The sequence below is a fragment of the Crinia signifera genome, chromosome 1 (genome assembly GCF_055691185.1).
Source record: "Crinia signifera chromosome 1, ASM5569118v1, whole genome shotgun sequence".
Taxonomy (NCBI): domain Eukaryota; kingdom Metazoa; phylum Chordata; class Amphibia; order Anura; family Myobatrachidae; genus Crinia; species Crinia signifera.
In genome coordinates, this window is record NC_139217.1 from 341,245,207 (window position 1) to 341,267,964 (window position 22,758).

Genomic DNA, 22,758 nt, shown 5'->3' on the forward strand with positions numbered 1-22,758 from the left:
CGCTGCGTAATATGTGTGTGCTATATAAGAAACTGTTAATAAATAAATAAATCTTCAATAGAACTCTCATCTTCGTAAATTTACCTCTCACTGTCTAGACATGGTCTAGGTCGACAGTCAAAAGGTCGACATGGGGTTTTTCACTGTTGTTTTAACCGAATGTCGACAGTTCACATGGACACTGTTTTAAGTGCACTGCATGGCTCGCTATGCTCGGCACTCTATCCACACCCTAGTGGATGGTAGAGCATGAAATACCGCTTGTCGGCACGTCAGCTAAAAAAAACCCGGTTACCTAGACCATGTAGACGTAATGCTTGTGTCGACCTAATGACTGTTGACCATCTTTAGGTCGACCAACCAGCGAGGTGGAAAGTTGAGTGCTGACATCAAAACGGTGAAGCTGGCGGCTAAATTCAGCAGGCTCGCTGTTCGGGGGAATCCTCCCTGTCAGAGGATGGCGAAAAAGTCCCCCGGAACGTTGAATAGGGCGAGTGGCCGGCGTGGGGGTTAAACGGCGAGGGTGGCTTGTGTTCAGCGTTCCTCGCTGAAATCAAGCCACCCTCGCCGCAGGCACCCCCTCGCCAGCAGCATTGAATACCGCCCTTTAAATTAGCCCCTATATTATTAGCAAAAAAATAAATTCAAGATTGATTGCAGGAGAGCTAAGTTTTTTATAGCCTGGGATTCTGTACAATAAATGTCTTTATGTAACTGCAAGCCTTGCAGCGTTGCGCCAGCCTACTGTGTCTAAATTTATTGAAATGTATTAGGTTTACTGCTTGACTTGATTAAATTGTCCTAAGGCCTGTTTTTCAGAACAGTCTTATTCAGTTACCATTATACCTTTTCATGGGTCTATAAATACCCCAGCTTAAGATAAAACTAAGAAATACAATTACATAAAAGTGTGTGTTGTGAGAGATTAGTATTTGTATTGAAAATCAGTGGTGTATCCTGTAGTGGTCATGCATCAATTGCATTTTAGAACCACAGGCAACAAAACAAGTAAAATCATTATCATTGTTGTTGCTCTATATAAACACAAAAAAAAGAGCCACTCTCAATCCCTCAAATGACCTACGCACATGTAGATCCTCTTTTTAAATGTGATTATCCAAGATTCTTTTAAAATCAATCATTTAAAATAGTAAAAAACTGTACATCAACCTGCATTCTAGGCTTGAGAACACAGTTAATAAAGAGAATTGTCTCCCTTAAAGCACCAAACATGTTTCTCTTTTGGGTGGCCATTGATGTGCAGTACATTAAAGTGTATTGGTAATTTGCCACTTACATGTTTTGAAGAAGGGGTTCAGACTATGGGAGTTATTCGCTTTCGCTCGGAAAGGCACAATCACTCTGTAATGGACAAAACCATGTGCACTGCAGGTGGGGCTGATGTAACATGTGCAGAGTTAGATTTGGGTGTTTTATTGTTTCTGTGCAGCGTAAATACTGACTGCTTTATTTTTATACTGCAATATAGATAACAGTTTGAAGTACACTCCCCAACCCAAATCTAACTCTCTCTGCACATGTAACATCAGCCCCACCTGCAGTGCACATGGTTTTGTTCATTAGAGAGTTATTGTGCCTTTTCGAGTGAATCCGAATAACCCCCTATATGTAATTATACATATATATATGTAATTATACCTATAACCTAATCCAGTCATCCAAATTTTAACAAGTTAAATATTACTTGTATTACTTACATGAAAATACAACAATAAAGATTAATGCCTCAAGCCATATATAAGTATGTATTTATTTGACTGGTCCACTACTATCTAAATATAACCATTAATCCAATGAAAGGAATATTTTCTGTTCATGTTTCTACAAAAATGGAGTTGAATCTAGCTAAGTTGGTATCAGTCCTTTTTTCTTTTTTTTTTTATCAAAGTGTACATACAGCAGTGTGAATCTGCATTTGTTTTGGGGATGTGTAAACTACCTCTAATGCCTTTACCAGCCCTGTTATAGCATACATAGTCATGTCAATTATGTGGTCACAGTCTCCACCAAAATAATCACGGAAATACTGTATTTTGCAGTAAACATTCATGAATTAATTGTATAAATTGTTATACAGTGTCCTCTTTAAAATTGTTTAAAAATAACTTAAAACTTTAAGATTACATTTTATAAGTAACATATTTTTTTAGATCCTTGCCAAAATAGAGTAGTCAGGGATTAATGAGTGTATTTTCTTTTTAAGCAATAATAGTATAAGGTTTTGAGGATAGTTTTAATTTTCTTAAGTGCCAAAGAAAAATAACAGTAGTGTAAATCTTGAACACTTGCCCAATATGTACAGTAGGCCAGGAAAAGTAATACAATGGACATAGGTCAAATTTAATGGGCCCATACATCAACTGGCTGATTTGCCCAATCAACTGCTCAGTCCTGTTCTGCATTTCTCCACTTTTAGAAATCCGTGGCTCGCTAATTCTGGTTTAATTTGGCTAATTTGGGTTTTGATGGTCATCTGACAAAATCCTGTATTTGCCCCAATATATTCTTTTATTGAGTAAAGTCCATTGGTTAACACAAGGTAATTGATTCTGGTGTAAATAAGTGTTGCACGTACCCTTGCATGGCGAGCGATTCTGAGTAGACGTTGCTGGTAAAGCATGAAAATATATGGCGGATGGGTTGCTAGTTGCCTTCAACCATGCAAGCCTCCTCTAACCCGCAGAAATACTAACACTATTAATTTTTAACAACTTTCTACCGCTCTGCAAAACTGCTTTCACCCATTTCTACACTTGCCTACTCCTCACAATGGCTTACATGCCAACCGTGGCACTCTAAATTACCAAGACACCTTGAACATCAGTGGCGTAAATCTCCAAATTCCAGTGACTTCCTCACATTTAGGACTACCTACCACTCCTAGCGTAAGTCTCTGGACACTTCTAAACAGACATATTTTCAATCTCTCATCTCTTCTCATGCCAACAACCCCAAGTGACTTTTTAATACATTTAAATCACTCTCCCCACCACAGGGGCATAGCAAGGTGGAGCCAGTGGAGCACGAGCTCTGGGCGCCAAAAGATCACAGGATGCCTGAGCCATGCTCCACAAACTCTGATGCCAGCTCGCCCGCCCAGCTCGCCTGATCCCCGCTGTGCCTGGCTGTCCACCACTATTTTCAATTCACGTCTCACGCTGGACCGCTAGCCAATCAGAAGCAGCATTGGTGGCTGCTGGACTGCGAGCACCTATTGGCTAGTGGTACAGTGGGAGACTTGAATTGAAAATAGCGATGGACAGCAGGGAACGGGCGAGTTGGGCGGGAGGGGGAGCGGCCTGCAGCAGGATTCAGTCCCCTTTGGCAACAAGCTATTTTATTCCCCCTTGGCAACGAGCAATTTCAGTCCCCCTTGACAATGAGCAATATAGTATATAATGGGCTTTATGGTTTGTTATATAGAATGTAATGGGCTTCATGTGTGGCCTTATGTGTAATTGGCATTATGGCATGTGGCTTTATGTGTAATGGGTATTACAAAGTTCGCACAAATGTGCAATGGGCATTACATTGTGGTATAATATTAGGTCGTGCACCCTTATCGCTGTGCAAGAGCCCTACCTACTACAAATCTGAGGGAAGGGGGGACACGAAACATGCCCTTGCTCCGGGCATCGTGGCACCTGGCTACACCATCTAAAAAACATATCCAAAATTTGTCCGTACCTTACACAAAATCTGCAGTGCCTCAGACATTGGAAGTACTCCATCTGGATTGTTATACCTGGTTTATACCTATTGAACCTTGGCATCTAAGATTTTTTTCTTGTTATTGCTGGATAAATATCTCGCTTCCAGCCGTTAAAGAAGTTCACTAACAAAAAGTGACGACACTAAAACCATGTTCATTAAGTTTTTTGTTCTACGGTTGACGTAGTGCTACCGGCTCCCCGATGAAGTAATTTGTGACGAAACGTGTCAGGTCTATTGCCATCCTGAAATAATTCAACAATGGAAGCCATGTATATTCTTTAATAAATTTTACATTGAGCATCAATTGTGTAATTTCACGTGAAGGAGGTGGTGGTCATCTAGCACGCTCTATATCTATTTCTATATATAAAGAAACACTGACCATAATACACAAATAAAAAATAAGGTACTTGTTTCCTAGCACGGCGCCCATCGTGGTAGATCGCATACCTTAAGTTAAGGTAACTTAAGGTATGCGATGGACGCGATTTTCTGTTAATTAAGTGGCTTTATTACCGGCAAAGAGAAAATCGCGTTGATCGCGTCCATCGCATGCCATTATAATGGCATGCGACCGACGCGATCAACGCGATTTTAGATAGGGCTCAATGTTAAGTTACCTTTCAATGTTAAAATTGCGTTGATCGCGTCGATCGCATGCCATTATAAGCGATCAAAGCGATTTTACATAGGGAACAATGGGAAATGGGCCAATGGGCCCAATTTTTCGTTGTATATGCACCGTCATGGGTTTTAAGTATGTGAAATGTCCCCCCATTGTTAACGCCACCCCACTGTTGACGCCAACCCGAAGCGTGGCGAGCGCAGCGGCACGCGTCCTCCGACCTTTTCATACCCCCACTATCCACGTCGGCGCGGAGTTGATTCTTATAAAGTGTGGCGAGTGCAGCAAGCCACCGAGCCCGAAGTGTGGCAAGCGCAGCCGTATACCTGTGAAGTTCTGCGCGTCCCCTCGCGGGGCTCACTGCGCTCGCCACGCTTCGGGTTTGGTGGCTCGCTGCGCTCGCCACACTTTATATGATCAACTCCATGCCGACGTGGATAGTGGGGGTATGAAAAGGTCGGAGGACGCGTACTGCCGCCCCTCGCGGGCTCGCTTCACTCACCACGCTTCGGGTTGGCGTTCATCGTGGGGTGGCGTTAACAATGGGGGGCCATTTCACCCATGAGGGGTGGTATGCAATTGAAATTGGGGTTTCGGGGACTTTTTACATTGGGCCCAATGTAAAATTGGGTCTCAGGGACCATTTTACATTGATTCCTATGTAAAAATCTCGTCCATCGCATCGCATGCGATTTGGTTGCATGCGATGCGATCAACGCAATTTTTTTAGGTCCCGATGCTTAAGATAAAAATCTCTGGCGCCGTGCTAGGAAACAAGTACCAAAAATAAATAAGGGGGTTTTAGTTCTTGAATTGATCAATGCATTTAATCTTGCAGCCCATTACCAAAGAACCCCATTTTAATGCAAGTCCTACTCGAACAACCAGTCTCTTAACCCTTTGAGTGACAAGTGAATCTGCCAAAATAGGTATAAAAACATCAAGCAAACATTTTAAATCATCATAATGACCTGTGATGTTTACCTTCTATAGGAATTATATTTTTTTTATTACACATGTTTCATTTGAATTTATGGTAAACAATGTCAGTGATAATTTGTTCATCTCTCACAGAGATGCACAAATTATTTAAAGCACCTGGCAACTGTTGATACATTATGGGCCTTATTCAGATCTGATCGCAGTACAAATTTGTTCTTAAAATGGGCAAAACCATGTGCACTGCAGGTGGGGCAGATGTAACATGTATAGAGAGAGTTGGATTTGTGTGAGTTATTTTATTTCTGTGCAGGATAAATACTGGCTGCATTATTTTTACACTGCAATTTAGATTTCAGTTTCAACACACCCCACCCACATGTAACTCCCTCTGCACATGTTACATCTGCCCCACCTGCAGTGCACATGGTTTTGCCCATTTTGAGAACAAATTTGTACCGCAATCAGATTTGAATAAGGCCCTATAGCTATACTGGAAATAAGTTTGTACCTGGTTTAGAGCTTTATTTGAGCATGTGGTCCCAGCATCCAGGGTATTATTGGGGCCAAGTAAACTTGTAGTTGTACTCTGAAAACAATGTAAAAAAAAGAGAGACAGACACATAAAAGTAACACATACTCATACGTACCCCATCAATGTTCCTCCGACAGAACTGTTACTCTTCTGGTGCTCTCATGGGAGTGACGTTAAGGATTTCCACTGACCTCTGTCACCGGGACTACGCTCAGCCAATGATAAAACAGCTGGATGCGATTTGAATGTGTGATTTTTTTCAACAGGTCAAAACGTACAAATTGTACCATAATTTGAACCCTATTACAGCGCACCCAATTACATCTCACCCACTGTATGTAAACACATAAAATTACATTTTGGAAGAGAGTATATAATGATAAAAATATACTATATACTTTCCCATATTTTTTTTTACCATAGAACACTACTGTATGTTTAAAAACTATGTCAACTATGTTAAAGCAATATTTGGGAGACTTCTAGGTATAGAATTGTAATATATATATATATATATATATATATATTTATTTATTTATTTATTTTAAATGTGGGCGCTATAGAAATAATAATCAAAATATCCATAAATGTGATAATACGATGGTGTAACTACAGTATATACTGCTAGCACTGCATTCATAGCTCAAGAACCTACATCAACAAGATGTAAAATGTACTGTATATAAAACATCACATAGCATTGTGCTTCATGTACAGTAGAACAGAGAAAGCTAAAAACAAGGTACTTATTAATAAATCTGTAGCCTTAATGACACAGATCCAGACGTATATCAGTGTAAATTTCCACTAGAGACGGTTAGTTTACTAAAAGGCATTCAATTAATTATATAGTTTAAGCAACCCTGTATGAATGCAGTCAGTGGAGTATGTGGGAGAATTTTAGGCAGTAAAAGAGGATAATTAGCAATGTATAGTCGGTGTATCCTAATTTAGAACAAGCGCCACTCTCATGCTGACATTGAACATGCAGCTGATTTTCTTGGATACCCTTATCTATGGTCATATGTAAGGCGGCCTCATTGGGCATGTGTATTGACCCACAGATCTTGTAGGAAACTGCATACAGATGGGGCCGGGCTCTTCTCGCCATCAGCCCGGCTCGCCATCTGACAGACGCGTGTGCGTCTCAGTGTCCGTGCGCCGGGGGGACGGAAACCTGTCCGTCTCCGCTTCAGGAAGACGGACAGGTTTAGGGGGGGTGCCGGGAGGCGGTCACCCGGGGGAAGCCGTGGGCAGGGGACGTGAGCGCATCTCGTGCATGTGCGTCCCCTTTCACAAAAACAGGTGGCGGGGGATGGCAGATGGCGTCGCCATCGCCATCCCCTGCAAAGGAGATCCCGGATCCGTCTGTATTTGATGAATGTGATATTGGTCAATGTTGCAACTCCGTGTCGCTTAACATACTTCTTTCTGCTTTGTGTTTCGAGGGTGTGGCACCTGACACATTGGGGTAACTTTTCTAAGATGGGAATTCTATTGAAGGGGAGATGTTGCCAATAGCAACCAATCAGAATTTTCTTATTTATTTAGCACCTTCTAGAAGATAATACATCGAATGTAGTTGTGAGCGATATCCAATATTCAATAGATCTCCAATCTTAGTAAAATGATCCCATGTAGTCACTGACGTGTTTATCTGCCCTATGACAGCAGTCTTTTTTGTTTGTTTGTTTGTTCACTTAACTTTTTAATCAAATAGTCATCTTATTTTTTATTAGTTAGATCTTACATACTGTACGATTTATGGTTAATACAATATCATGTACTATTTCCCAGGAACATCCCGGTGGTCAAAAGCATACGATTTGTGCTTAAAATAAAGTACAATGTGCATACGATATTGTATACGATATGACGTCACAGCTATACTACACTATACTATCTTATGCTTTCTAGACCGAATTGAGTTGCATGTTCATCCAAGCAGCTCACTCCCATATGACCTTAGGGAGTGCGCATCATACGTCATACACATGGTACGATATAGTGCACTACCTAGCATACTATTCAAAACTCTCTAGGTAGTGCACCATCTAGCACACTAAATCGTACCATGTGGGAAGAGTGGTGCTGGAATAGTCCCTGGGGCTGTTCATTTAAGGAAGTGCCAGCCAGCTGCCTTCTGCTCTGGTGGACTGCCTGGTTCAGGCAGGGGGAACTCTGGCATATTACACAGTCACTGGCTTCTGTCATCTGAGTTTGGTAGGGTGGACGAAGCACAGTGTACCTCCACAGAGCAAGGAAGACCTGGCATATGAACAGCCCCTGCAATTACTACTTACACCTTCAGGATGCTGCCATCAGACAGCCATGATCCTATTTAGGGGATGTTAGACCAGTTTACAGTGCTTGATAATTATAGAAGCCTGCCTGCTGGCAGAATGTATCTGTTATCGTCTAAATCCCTTGTTTCCAGTTAATTTTTGCTTTCTTTTGTTGGATAAACTCTCTGTGAACTGAAGCCTAGTTCTCCATGCCCCTTGTGTGTACCTTGCTAGTCTGACTCCATGTCTACCGGTAAACTTTCACTTTCTCTTCCATGCCTGTACCATGTTAATCTAATTGACTCCATATGTACCAAAGTCTTATTAGTCCTTGTCTGTACCTTGCAAGCAATTGATGGAAGAACTTTCACTTAAAGTACATTGGTTACAGCCTAAATAATCCAGCAACATCAACAATGGAAAATATTCTCATCAACCGTGTCACAATAATTAAGCAATAAAATGGTCAATGCCCAACAGAATGGCCATATTACAGTATGAAAGTGGCCTTCATTTAAGCAGTACATTCATTATAAGCTCAGCAAACTGCAATGCAGGGACGTCTAGATTAAATACAAGCAGCCTGTGCAGTCAAGCCTCCAGACCAGGGCTGGGCAACACCGGCCCTCCAGATGTTAGTGAACTACACATCCCAGGATACTTTGCATTAGTTTTGCTATGTGGACATGCTGAAACTGATGCAAGGCATGCTGGGATATGTAGTTCATCAACATCTGGAGGGCCGGTGTTGCCCAGCCCTACTCCAGACATACCACCACAAGACAATTACAGTACCAGTGACACATTGACACTATTTCCAGACCTGCATAACCATTCACCAAAACTTGATCTTTACTGTGTGTATTATTTGATACACATGTGGTCTGGATACAAGTAGAAGAAAGCTTGCAGAACTGGTTACAGTTTTTTTTTTTTATATTTAATGATGCCATTTGGAATCCAGCGACTTCCCAGTTAAAGTCATAAAGTCAAGTTGGTTGTATGCTATCAAAATGGTCAAGAACACGTCTCATGTCTAAACTGTTCTAAGAAGACTACTGCAAACTAGTCTCTACTCTAAATTGGAGACATGTCTTACATATCAAGACTATTGAGTTCCTAGGACATACTGGGCATGGTTGTGGTATAGCTCACAGTCAATTCGGAAGTCAACAGTGACAAAAGATTGACACATGCTAAGGGTGTACGCAAGTTTTTTGTGTCAGTTTCAGTACATGAGCATGTGAACCCTCAATTAGTATACCAATGTGCTCACCACAATGAGAGTCGTCTACACTCCTCCACTATCTTTATGTATTTATTCATTAATTATTATGCATTAACATTAGCTTAGATGCCACTGTTTGCTTCAAAATGCATGAAGACTCTTAGGGGAAAATGTAATAGGATGAGAGATTCAGAAAGTGAGAGATTCGGTAAGAAATCTCCAGGTTTTTTTTTTTAAAGCGGCAATCATTGTTTGCGTTCACATTAAATATACTGTTGTCCCTTGTTCCGTTTCCGAAATAATAATATAGATATATGAATGAATCATAACAAAGCAATGTACTCTGAATCATCATACTTCTTCCTGTGTGGGTATAAACATCTAGGCGTTTAGGAATATGAAGTATGTGCTTCAGTTTGTTTTTATTATGGAGAATGTTAACATATGGACTCAGTATTATGATGACTGATGTTTAAACACATATTGGTTTCTGTTTAACTTCACTAAATGTTCACTTGCTTTTTTTTATACATTTCTGTATAAAAATGAACGAACGGTAATTACAGTTAGCGATGTTACAAAACTATACTCTTTATAAAGCGTTAAAAGGTAAATAACATGACATGAGGAGAGCCATATCGCTGGGTGTAATAAAGAAGTATATAAAAGCTACTGAAAACTCTTTCTTTTGTCTCCTTACAGCTGCAGTGGAAGCTTGTGTACTTCATGGGCTAAGACGTAGGGCTGCTGGTTTCTTACGCAGCAACAAAATCGCTGCCTTATTTATGAAAGTGGGAAAGAACTTTCCTCTCGCAGATGAACTTTGCAGAAAGGTGCAAGACATTGAACAACTATTAGAGAACAAGTAAGACCCTTTTATTCATTTTTCATTTTGACATTATGATGATAATCTAATAAAACTTGAATGGCATTGGTCAATTGCTTGTAAAATCCATGTGCTCTTATTTATGAGTCCTAACAATGCAGTAATGGCAGTAGTTTTCCAATTAACTTCTGCTGTTTTTGCTCAATATAACTTTGACTGAAAATACGGAAGCCTACCTTATTTAAAAATCAGTGTGATTTTAACGAATATGGCTTTGTGGAAGGTATTAATTTATACTTTTTTTTTTGTTCAAAGTGCACAGATTTAACAAAAGTATAAGTATTTATTGCTGGGTACATATCAGAACAATATGCTCTCATCCAATACAAGATGTGACTAGACCCTGCATCATGCATGCATATGCAATTGCAAAATGCATTAGATGACGCAGTGATGTACTATGTACTATTCCATGCTGCATTCTGCAGCATGGCATTTACACAATATGTTTTGGTTGGCCACACACCATGGTCAACCAAAAGATGGCACCTTCGATTTGCAGGAGAGCGCAATCGCGGGTATACACTGAACTATCTGGCCAATATGTAGTTCCAATTTATCCAGCAGTTACATATTGCACAGAGATCGTTGTTGTGTGTTCCCATCTTAAGGGATGGCCATTATAATTTGCTACAAGTAGGTTACTGCTGTAGCAATAAATTAAGTGTATGTCACAATGGGGCAGATGTATTAAGCTTTAACAAGAGATAAATGCAAGGGTGATAAGGAGAGATAAACGCCCAGCCAATCACCTGCTAACTGCCATGTTACAGGCTGTGTTTGAAAAAAGTCAGTAAGGAACTGATTGGCTGGACGTTTATCTCTCCTTATCACCCTTGCATTTATCTCTTGTTAAGGCTTAATACATCTGCCCCAATGCTCCTTATCTATATCTAGTCATCACTGTTATCACTCTCACTGTTCTGTCTGATCTTTATCTGCAGGAGAAATCAGATGCAAGGTGTCCAGGACAGTGTGCGTAAAATACAGAGACTTCCCAATCTATCTCCACAGGCTATTAAGCATCTATGGATACGTACAGCTCTCATCGAAAAAGTATTAGATAAGATTGTTCTGTACCTAGTGGAAAATTGCAGGTGTGTGTTAATCTGCATCTATGTAAGGAAATAGATAATGTCAACATCATGTTACTCTCTTGATCTAATTGCTCAGATCTGCTGAGTTTATATTATTTGTATCATGTTGCAAAACATGTTATTGTTTAATTTCCTTCATATGTGAGACAGCTGAATAGGCAAGATTTAAATAAATGTAATGGGGCAAACAGACCCTTCCGCCGATTTGATATTGACCGGCCGTCGTAACTTGGTGGGTTGCCGGAATCGAACAGGAGGGAAGTAGGGCAGCGGGAGGACAGTGTGCGGGGAAAGGGGGATGCTGCTTAGAACAGCATTATACTGCCTTCAATCTTCCAAACTCAAAGCAGAAATAGACTTGCCAAACAAGTCTTTCTGCTTTCGATCCTGATGCTGCAGGGCAGTGCATCGGGATCACATGTGCATCAAAGGCAGTTAACACGCTTCTATTCAGGGTCATTTTCGATTCGATATCTATTCGATTTTGCTTCTATAAGCAAAATTAATCAAAAATGACCCTGCATTATAATATAATGTATCATATAATGAACATGAAGCTAAGTCTTTAGTCTGATAAAACTAAAAAGTTCTACTGAATGCATCTATGGCAAATCCAAAATATCCTGTATGAAAGGCTGGCTATTGGGTTCCCCAGGCCAAAGTTTTGAACTGCTACAATGTAATATTAAATGGATTTTACATAAATACTAACTATGAATTTGGTGCATTGATGATTAAGCAATTGCTTCTTTACAATGTGTGTAACCAATGCTATCTTTTTATTTATCTTCTTAGCAAATATTATGAAAAAGAAGCCCTTTTAGTGGATCCTGTGGAAGGTCCCATCCTTGCCTCTTTGCTAGGTAAATAGTGTATCAAATGGAATTGATTTTTGCAAACATACTTGCATGAAAAAAATGGAAAATAGTTTACAACGCTCTAGTGGGGAGAATTTGCACACGTTTCTATATCAGCAGCCACTAGGATGGAGGTATTTCAGCCTCTAATTTAACAAGAAAAAAACAAGCCGACAATTGCATAATAAATTAAATATACATTTATTAAACAATAAATACATACATAGACCTCCCAGGGGTATCAAGTCATAATAAAGAGTAGAAAAAAATATACATAGAGAGAAAAAAAAAAACACAATTTAAATTTAAATATTAGCTTGTTAGCTGAAGCAATACATGATGTTCAATGTACATGGATCTCCTTATACACTCCCAAATTTAAGTGACATATAGGCAGGTATTCAATGCTGTTTGCGAGTGGTGACAGCGAGCAGGTCTTCCTGCTCGCTGTCACCACTCACCCTGACAGCATTCAACACAGCCTCCGCATCCGCCATTTCCCCCTCGCTCCGTTTTTTGAGCGAGGGGGAATTGGCGTATGCGGCTCCAGAAGCAGCGAGACCTCGCTGTTTTGGGGAATTCTCGCCGTCCTGTGACGGCGAGGATTTCCCCAGTACGTTTAATAGAGCGAGCGGCCGGCGTGGGGGTTAAACAGCGAGGATCGCTGGTTTTCTGCAATTCTCGCTGTTTAACCCCCTCGCCGGCCGCTCGCTGCGGCATTGAATACCCCTCATAGAATTCATATCTCAAGGAAGTCCAATACATTTCTTACAGTAGATGTAAATCTGCACATGCAGTTTTGATTGCTCAAGATGGATAAAACTAAATGTCACTGAGTTTGGTGGTTTATGGTAAGTAACTGTTATCCATACAGCATACAATACTTCTCTCCTTCATTAATGCTTTTATTCCCGACAATAACTGGACTCAATGGTATGCACTTGCTTGTATGAGCACTGAGCTTACACACAACACTAGTAGAAGGCTGGTGCATGTGCTGACCTAGGTCCCAAGTGTTAAGGGGACAGACAGTACCTTGTGTTGCTGGAAGGGGGCGTAGGTCCGTAGTCCTGGGGTATGGTGTGACTGACTGATGGTCCTGATGGGCTCTGTGGCTCATTGCGCTCATCACAGGTATTAGTCAGCCTTTATGGGGGTTTTGGATCCCACAAGGGAGAATAGCCCCTGTTGGTTGGGATCCTGACTGTCAGGATTTTGACGTAATGATTAAAATTTTTAAACGTGATTAATCGCATGATTTGTTTGCGATTTAATCCTATTGTTGGTGCCACTTACCTACATGCTCTTTGCCAGGGTTCCATGCTCATTGCCATAGGGGTTTCCATGCTCATTGCCATAGGGGATTCCATGGCCGCCGCCCCCGCAACACAAGGTACTGTCTATCCTTTAACACACAGGACCTAGGTCAGCACACGATTCAGCCTTCTGCTAGTTCTGTGTAAGCTCAGTTCTCATAAAAGTAAGTGAAGACCATTGAGCCCAGTTATTGTCAGGAATAAGAGCATTATTGAAGGAGAGAAGTATTGTATATGGGATAATAGGTAATTACCATATACCATCAACCTTAGGGGTTTATTCTAGTTCATTCTTTCTGACAAAATCCTTCTTAGATGGACAAAATCATGTGCACTGCAGGGGGGCAGATGTAAAATGTGCAGAGAGAATTAGATTTGGGTGAGTTATTTAGTTTCTGTGCAGGGAAAATACTGACTGCATGATTTTACACTGCAATATAGATCTCACTTTGAAGAAAAACCCCACCCAAATCTAACTCTCTCTGCACATGTTACATCTGCCCCACCTGCAGTGCACATGGTTTTGTCCATCTAAGAATGATTTTGTCAGAAAGAATGAACTAGAATAACCCCCTTAGTGACATTTACTTTTTATCAATCTTGAGCCATCAAAACTGCATGTGCAGATTCACATCGGCGACCATTGAAAGATGTGGAAGGTTCGCCTTGGCCTGCGAATGGATGTTACTGTGCCACAGACATTTGCATTGCCCTTCATACAAATCGCGCTTGCGAATGGGTGGTGGGGTTTGGTAGACTCGCAAGGCTGAGAATTTGCAGCCTTGCAAATCATCCATAATAACCCCATTTATCTCTTCACCCGGCTTGATACATCTGCCCCAGTGTGAGAATCATAATCTCTCAGTAAGTTTGCTGGTTAATTCATTAGCCCTAAAATTGAAGGTGAATTTGTCTAAACAAAAGTGTCTAATCTAATTACCTGTCCCCACTTCAGAGTCTAAATGACAAGCCTACCGTTACCCCTATTAGATTTTTAAATTAAAATTTGCATTCTTTTTACAAAATAAATCTATATTAATTGTACCTAATGAATGGCCTGTCAGCGCAATATCAAAGTAATTGATGCTTGATTTTTGACATGTAAATAAACCTGAGTTTTCAGCAGCTCAGATTTTGGATAAGTGAAAAGTAGGAAAAAAAACACATCAACCGCCAAACAGTAATGGGGGGCCTGACTTTAGAGGTGAATGCTATGCTGACTTTCCCTAGTCCCTAGTCCTAAATTTAACTCAGATGCTTAATCAAGTTTTAAATAGTAACTTATTTCACACTGACACTATCAAGGCCACAATCATTGCAATGCCAGATAAGGGTCTCCTGTATTACCTGACTTTATAGACCCTGGTCAGGTTTTTTTTGGCCATTCACGATTCAGACACCTTGTTATGGAATCACTTGCCAGGAGAATTAGGGATAACCTGGACATCACTGCCACCACTGTTTGTGATTCCCAATCACAAACATGATGCATGATCTCTGTTCACTGACAATGTTCTCCTTTCCCTGACTAAAACACTCGCTTCCCTTCCTAATATCTTTAGAGAACTATCCCGATATGGAGAATTTTTGGTTTATGAAATCAACCATAGGAAGTCCAAGATCCCCCATTTTCCTTTGCATTTGAGGAAACGCAATACTTCAAATTAAATTTTGACTTCACAAAAATAGACTCTCTGAACTACAGAGCGGTACACATAACTAAAACCTATGATCACATTTATAAAACGAATTACCCTCCCTTCTTTAAATTGATAGTACAGGCTAATCCACTGGAAGAAATATTTAATATTTTGGGTGGGTCCGATACATGTGAGAAAGATGAATGTCCTCCCTAAGTTTAAATACTCCCAGTCGCAGCCATCTCATGTATTCAGCTCCCTTCACACTGTATATTTGGAATGGTAAAAATCCCATTGTATGTTAGGATATTTTGGCTAAGCTGCCTTTTGGAGAAGGACAGGGGCTGGCTGTGCTCCTTCAGTATTATAATTCTTCCAGTCTGAGTCAAATGCTCACTTGGTATTTATTACCAGATATAAGCAATGACTGGATCTGGGTCCTATGGTAGGGGTCAACTCGATTTCTCATCTACTATACCTTGAGCAATCAAAGACCTGCCACACTTTTGGTCCCTATAGTCTCGTGTATGCTTTCCAGTTGATATAAGCTTAACAAGAAATTTGTGTCCTCTTGAGTATTTGTCCCTCCAGAAGTCTTTATGGATGAAGCCCTTATTTGATCCAGGCTGTTCATCCTCTGTGGTATCTATCTGGCTTGCTGCAAGTATCAATCACTTTCGACATGTTATACAGTAGATAAATTTGCCCCACAGCATTTTGCAGATATTCAGGAAAGACTCTTCTCCACTCTTGTATCTACAAATCTGCCATTTTAATATATAAAAAGAACAAAGATGAGTATGTATGGCACACTCAAGGAGTATGTAACACCTGGGGCGAGATGTAATAGGGTGCGTTTTGCTGTAAAAATAGCACTTTCATGGTAAAAAAATCACACATTTTTGACATGTCTAAAAAATTGCACATTAAAACCATATGAGAAAACACCTGGATGCGATTTGTAAAGTAATACCCTGAAAACCCACCAGATTTTCAGAGTGAAAGGTTTTATCCAATGATGCTTATGGCTGTAAGGGTTTGCTGTAGCCTCCATGTTCTTATACAAAATTTATTCAAATGTACTTTTTATCGATTTGTATTTTTCATAATTGTTTCCTCAACTTTTGTTTGTTTAGATATCCTTGTGGATGTTATTCTTATGGGGCATACACTTGGGGTGATTTTTGTCTATTTTCTAAGCGATCTACACATATGGTTTAGAAAGTAAGCACAAATCGATCCATGTGTACACCCCATGGCAATGCACAGTCCTGCACGTTCTATCGCCGACTCTGATCATATGAGCATGCAGTCCAAATCTTGATAGATCAAGATCACCTAGCAGGGGGATTTATTTTAATTTTACTCCCCCGTGCACATTTTAAATGTTTCAGCTATCTATAAAAATACGTTAAGTGAATTATATCCGTTTTTTACTGTCGTTATTATTATTGATTATATATATATATATATATATATATATATATATATATATATATATATATATATATATATATATACATATAGATCAGTTATATCCTAAGTTATCACCTTCTAGAAGATAATAGCTAGAATCTGATTGTTTGCTATGCACAACATCTCCATTTCTATATTGGTATAACTCTTCAGCTAACGCTCTCCGCTTATTCTATTCTCCCACATGAGGGAAAATAGCCTGTGTAAGTCAGGATTCTGGCTGTTGGACTCCTGATAGTCGGGATCTCGATGTCAGAGAAATGACCGTCGTAATCCCGACTGTCGTTGAGTCATTGGGCACCCAGAAAATATGTCTCCTTGATATAGCTTATTTACTCTGTGTATGCTTTACAGTTGGTCCCTGTGCCTTGGAGTATACAAAAATGAAGACAGCAGACCACTTCTGGACTGACCCATCTGCAGATGAGCTGGTTCAGAGACACCGAATCCATGGTTCCCACTGCCGGCAAGACTCCCCCACTAAAAGACCTGCCCTCTGTGTGAGTCACCCTATATCTGTCTCTGACACAAATCATATCACATAGCATCATCTTGGTACTAAAACTGTGACATAAAACAATTTCATTGGAAGCATCAGGGACTCCATTTGATGTGTATTTCCTGTGTTTCAGGGATTTGTACTTTGTATTACTTGTAACAATTTGTATTTGCAGTTAATTGCTCCTATATATAGAAACTTAGGACCCTTCTCCACCATTTTATAACATCTTTAAGTGAATAATAGAAGTGTAGGATCTGGGCGCTTAACAGCGATTTTGTTCTCTCACCTTTTGTCCCTTTGAAAGAAAGCTACAGAAATAATGGTTGGTGTAAGCAACAGACGCACTTTCTAATGGTTTGAGAAAGGAATATGTGATTTATGGATGGATATAATCAATACAACTGGTCGATGTTAACAAAAACAATATTTTAACAATATCTTTTAAAGGTTCCTTTATATGTTCATAGGGGTTAGGCACAGACTGTACACACTGGAAAAATCATTTGATAGTGAGTTGCGAATGGATTTGCATCTATGCATTAACCGGCACAATTTTTGCAAACCATATGCAAGCCTTACACACCATTTTGCAGGCTTGCATAGGCCAGGAATTCACTATGGCTGGGTGGCAATTACCTGATTGCAGGGCTCTGCAAATTGGAATCTGTACAATCAGGTTTGAATAACTCTATATCAAGGTTGGTGCCCCATAATGCTTTTATGTCTCTTAAATCCACCAAGACTGTGCAATGATACTAGGCTGCAGGGGAATACTCTGCACAAACATAATTTAATCAACAACATTCACAGGCATCCACCAGAAAGTAACTTCATTTTGAGAATCCCTCTAACCCCTTCAGACTACCACTTTCAGGTCAAATGGCTGAAGGTACCAGTATAGGGGCCAGATGCACTAAGCTTCAAAAGTGATAAAATGAAGAGTGATAAACAGCCAGCCAATCAGCTCCTGTCTGACTAGGTCACAGCCTGTGTTTGAAAAATGTCAGGCAGGAGCTGATTGGTTGGTTGTTGTTCACTCTCCATTTTATCGCTTTTGAAGCTTGGTGCATCTGGCCCTAGGTCTGCTATGCTATGACCATTAACAAAGCTCAGGGGCAGAGTTTGAAAGTGGCTGGAGTAGATCTGAGGATCTCCAATACCAGCTGTATGTTGCATGGCCATTCTCCAGCCTGAATGAAAAGCTAAAAATGTACTTTACCAGGCAGTTCTTCAAAAGTAAAGATAAACGCACAGAAATACATGAAATTATGTAGTGAATCACAGGTATTCAGCTAATTTCTAATAAAGATAAAACTGTACACAATGCTTGAAGGCAAAGTTGGTCTAAGTTATCCAGGTTTCTCCCTCTTCTGCATTTGCTTCATCTTTCCAGAGTATTGAGACAAACAATGATAAACAAAATGCACGCTGCTCGATGAAAGTATTGTTTTACATAGGTACTTGTAAGGAAAGACATTTATCTAGACAAAACAAGTTTTCCTTCTACACAATGCTATCAATCAGTAAAAAAGCCACATTCTATATGTAAATAAAATGCATAGGACACAGTTCAAACTCCTTTATAAATAAATGATAAGCTACAGCACCTGCCAAGTCAAGTCAACTCTTCTATGAGTATTCCTAACTGTGGGGCAGATGTATTAAGCCTGGTGATAAAGCATTGATATAGTGGAAGGTGAGAACGTACCAGCCAACCAACTTCTAGCTGTCATTTTTCAAAAACAGCCGATTGACTGGTGCGTTATCACCTTCCATTTTATCACTTCACCAGGTTTAAAACATCTGCCCCTGAATGTTAGACCCAATATAGGGACATATTGGGTCTAACATTCATATATTTTTAAATTTAGAACTAATTTACCTGGACCCCAATATCCTGCAATTTAGCACTATAAAAGGCTTTATTCCGTACAGCATCTGATCAAATATATGAGAAACAGTAAACATTGTTTTTGTATTTAAAACTAGGGATACCAGTCCCAAAACGGATATGTAATCCTCCAATTTCAGTATTATTGAGATTATATTTCGGGATTGGGATTAAGGGCAAAGGGATTAATAACACATTAAATTTCCTCCCCAGCAGGAACCTGCCACATGCAGGTACTTGTCACCAAAACACCTGTATACATTGATCGCTGAGTATTTTTTTTAAAACATTGTATATGTATTTTTGTCACACCCTTTGTTTTTTTCATCTAATTTGTATTATTTTTCTATTTTCTATTTTTCAGAATAATCATAACTTTTTAATTTAATTTAAGTGCTTTTCTTTATAGTATTCTATGCTTATTTGCTGCTTTACACCTGGTTGTCACTACACTCCATTCACACGCATTCAGATATCACCACTATTGTTGTAGACTTCATTTGAGGGAATTCGGAAAAAAGCTGCTTTGGGAACGCATGCCATTATCAGCTTGTTGTCGAGCTTGGGGGCCAGAAGACTTGAACTTGGGACTGGAGCATGTCTTCTCTCCCCATTTACTCTGTGAAACCTTGAAAACGGCTTTTACTCGAGCCAAGCCATATCAGAGGCAGTCTTTCAGCACAGCACACAGTTTTTAATTGATTGTGACTATCCTGCACAGTCCTCTCATGGTCTTTTGCCGCCTACTCCTCGTGGTGATTAAAAATATAAATAATCGTAAATGCAATAGGGAGAAATAGAGAGGCTGATGACCTAATGAGACACAACGATTTGTGTCTAAATATTCGCAGTGCTTGGGATAATTCCTGAACTATGTTATTTGTAATTTAAGCAATGGAACTGGAAATATTAATCAGGGCTTTTGGTTCTGTAATGTCTCTAATCATAATCCTCATCATTGCCCTTAGTAATTATCACTTTTTCCTTTGTTTTAAAATCTTACTCCCTTCCATGTTTGAAGATTTGAAGTACAACCTTTCTTAATCTTGTTTACTATCACCACTCTTCCTGTCATTCCAGCTTCCATCTTTAATTCATTATATCCTCACACTTCTTTATGTCAATCATTCTTATCTCCCTGTGGGTTGTGGTCTTAAAACTATTCAGTCCTTCTCACTGCATGTCATGTCCATTTCATAATTCTGCCACCTTTTATTATTATTATAATCATTTGTTTCACCATGTTCCCCATCATCACCATCCATCTGTATGTAAATTCAGGACAGCCGAGAGTAATACCGGGCCCCGGTAAAATTTTGGCGGCATGGCCTAAGTGTGGGCACCTCCCACGCTTAGACCACACCCCCAAAATGTTTAGAGGAGGGTGAAAGGAAACTCTAAAAACTGTAATATCAGCAGCAGCACACACCTACAGCATGTGCTGTGCTGACAGCAGGCTCAGCATAACCTCTCACGCTGTCAGTGAGACACTCATGCTGAGCCTGCTGTCAGCAGCACAGCACATGCTGTAGAAGTGTGTGCTGCTGTTGCTACCCGGGAGGGGCGGTGGGGGAAGGGATGGGTCGGACTAGGGCCCCTATGGGGCCCCTCCAGCAAGCCTGAACCCAGGTAATTAGTACCCGCTCCCCTCTCGGCTGCCCTGTGTAGAGTGCAGTGGGGCATTACCATAAAATCATGTTCAGGGGACTTATTAAGTCACATTTGTGTTTTGCTCTCCAGAATGTCAAACATGTTAAGCATTCCTTTACTCTAAAATGACAGGTGATGTTGGTGGTCACAGCAGATAATTTTTAAGAATGGCACATAAGAGTACTTCTTCTTGGGCACTGTCACATAGCTCAGGAAGAACTGGAAGGAAGATATCAAGAGATCTTTATGTACTGTGTGCATAACTCATTTTCTCCTTTAGTATTGCACTGCTTCTACTAGTATTTCTACATATGCACATAACCGATTATACAGAAACACAAGAGCATTACTTTAAAATAATATTTCTTCTATGTGTGCAGTGGCATCACTAGTCTGGTGCGGGGAGTGCAGCTTGCACATGGGTGTCACCCTCAAAAGGGGCGATTCCAAAGTGCCGGCTCTATTGCAGTGACAGTAGCTAGGTGCTGAAGTATAATACTCTCCTGCAGCACTTGGCTCCTGTTGCAGATAAAGAGCCAGCACTGTAGACAACCCTGTCTCTGGGGGCAGCCAGCATCTCCAGGGATGAACATGCACAGGAGTTACAAAAATGTAATTTAAGGACATGTTCCCTTTCAGTTAAACCCTGTGGCCACACCTTTTGCATTGTGTGGTTTGGGGGTGTTAATGCAGAGTGTGCCTCTGTATATATGTGCAGATGTTTTTAACTATCAGCAGCGTTCTACAGTATTTGTTCACTTTTTCATCACGCCTTCTTTAGTTAGGCCAGGTGTCCTTGAAGACCTTCACTTCATGAAGTTTGCAGTCTCCCTAATTGTGCAATCTTTTTTTTTTTTTTTAAACACATTTTATTTGAAAGTATTTCAAAACAATGCATGTTACAACAAATCAAATAAAGGCAAGAAACATTGAATATCACATATGGCTGACTTGGTGTTTTCTTTCAGTTTTTTTTTCTCCCTTCTTTTCAGTTTTAATCTATACACTGTACTATCACATAAACTTTAAAGTACGTCAAAGTTGGGTTGTGTGGTCCTGGGAGCTAGCAACAAGACGGGTGATTTCTGTATAATTCTCCCGAGCCACTCATCACTGAAAGTTCAGTTGGAGAAGGTATCTGCGACCAGCGCAGAGATACCTGCAAGTCAGTCAAAAATTATGCAAAAGCATAGGTTTATACTTGTTCAAGCCTCATGGTTTAAAAACAACTTACAATACTAATCTTATCAGGATTTAAGGTGGGTGGGAAGGAGGGGGAAGGGTAGGTAAACAAGACAGGGGGAGACAAGACAACAGAAATTTACCATACTAGCCTATCATTCAAGATCCTAGGTGATCTGCCGTAACAAAAACCATATAGTGTTCTCAAAGACTTTCTGTATGGACGTCTGGACCTCGGCACTGAGGGTCAGGATATAGATTTCCCATTTGGCATAGAAGCGCTTGACTCCCCTTTTCTATATCGGTTAATGTTGCTTGACGCTCAAAGAATAGAGTCTTGAGAATGGAGTTCTTCAACTACGCTAAAGAAGGGGAAGTTCTTCCTATCCAATGAGCCAGGATTAGTCTTTTAGCTAACACGACTTTAGTCAGTGCTGTCTCTGTGGAGTGTTGGGCACGAAAGCCTGACTGATGCGGGTCCATTAAGTTGTGCGAGTTAAGAAAGTGTGTGAGGCGAGTATAAGCAAGTCTTTCAAGTAGTTTGGAGGTGCATGGAAGTTGAGAAATGGGACTGTAGTTTGAGAGAGAGCTTGGATCAGAATTCTGTTTTTTTCAGAATCGGAGTAATAATTGCTTGTTTGAACAATGAAGGAAAGACACCAGTAGAGAAAGAGAGGTTACAGATTTTAGTTAAGATTGGAATGAGCACAGGAGACAGAGATTTACTTATTTGCGAGGGTATAGGGTCAAGAGGAGAGGTAGTAGAGTGGGAAGCAGAGAAAAGTGCAGATACTTCATCTTCATTTGTGGGATCAAATGAAGCAAATGCTTCAGAGGGCTCAGGTATGGAATTGAGCATATCACCAACTGAGTTGGAGCATACCAATTCATCTCTGATCTTGTCAATCTTATCC

The 22,758-nt window shown here is 40.2% G+C and overlaps 1 protein-coding gene across 2 annotated transcripts in view; it reads left to right on the forward strand.

Moving 5' to 3' along the window:
• Nucleotides 1-22,758, forward strand: part of SGSM1 (small G protein signaling modulator 1) — a 171,619-nt gene that overhangs the window by 82,992 nt on the left and 65,869 nt on the right. For both annotated transcript variants that reach the window (XM_083146360.1, XM_083146369.1), the window contains exons 4-7: nucleotides 10,050-10,212; nucleotides 11,178-11,330; nucleotides 12,126-12,193; nucleotides 16,974-17,119. In XM_083146360.1, the coding sequence (XP_083002486.1) occupies nucleotides 10,050-10,212; nucleotides 11,178-11,330; nucleotides 12,126-12,193; nucleotides 16,974-17,119 (530 nt within the window). The remainder of the gene's footprint in view (nucleotides 1-10,049; nucleotides 10,213-11,177; nucleotides 11,331-12,125; nucleotides 12,194-16,973; nucleotides 17,120-22,758) is intronic.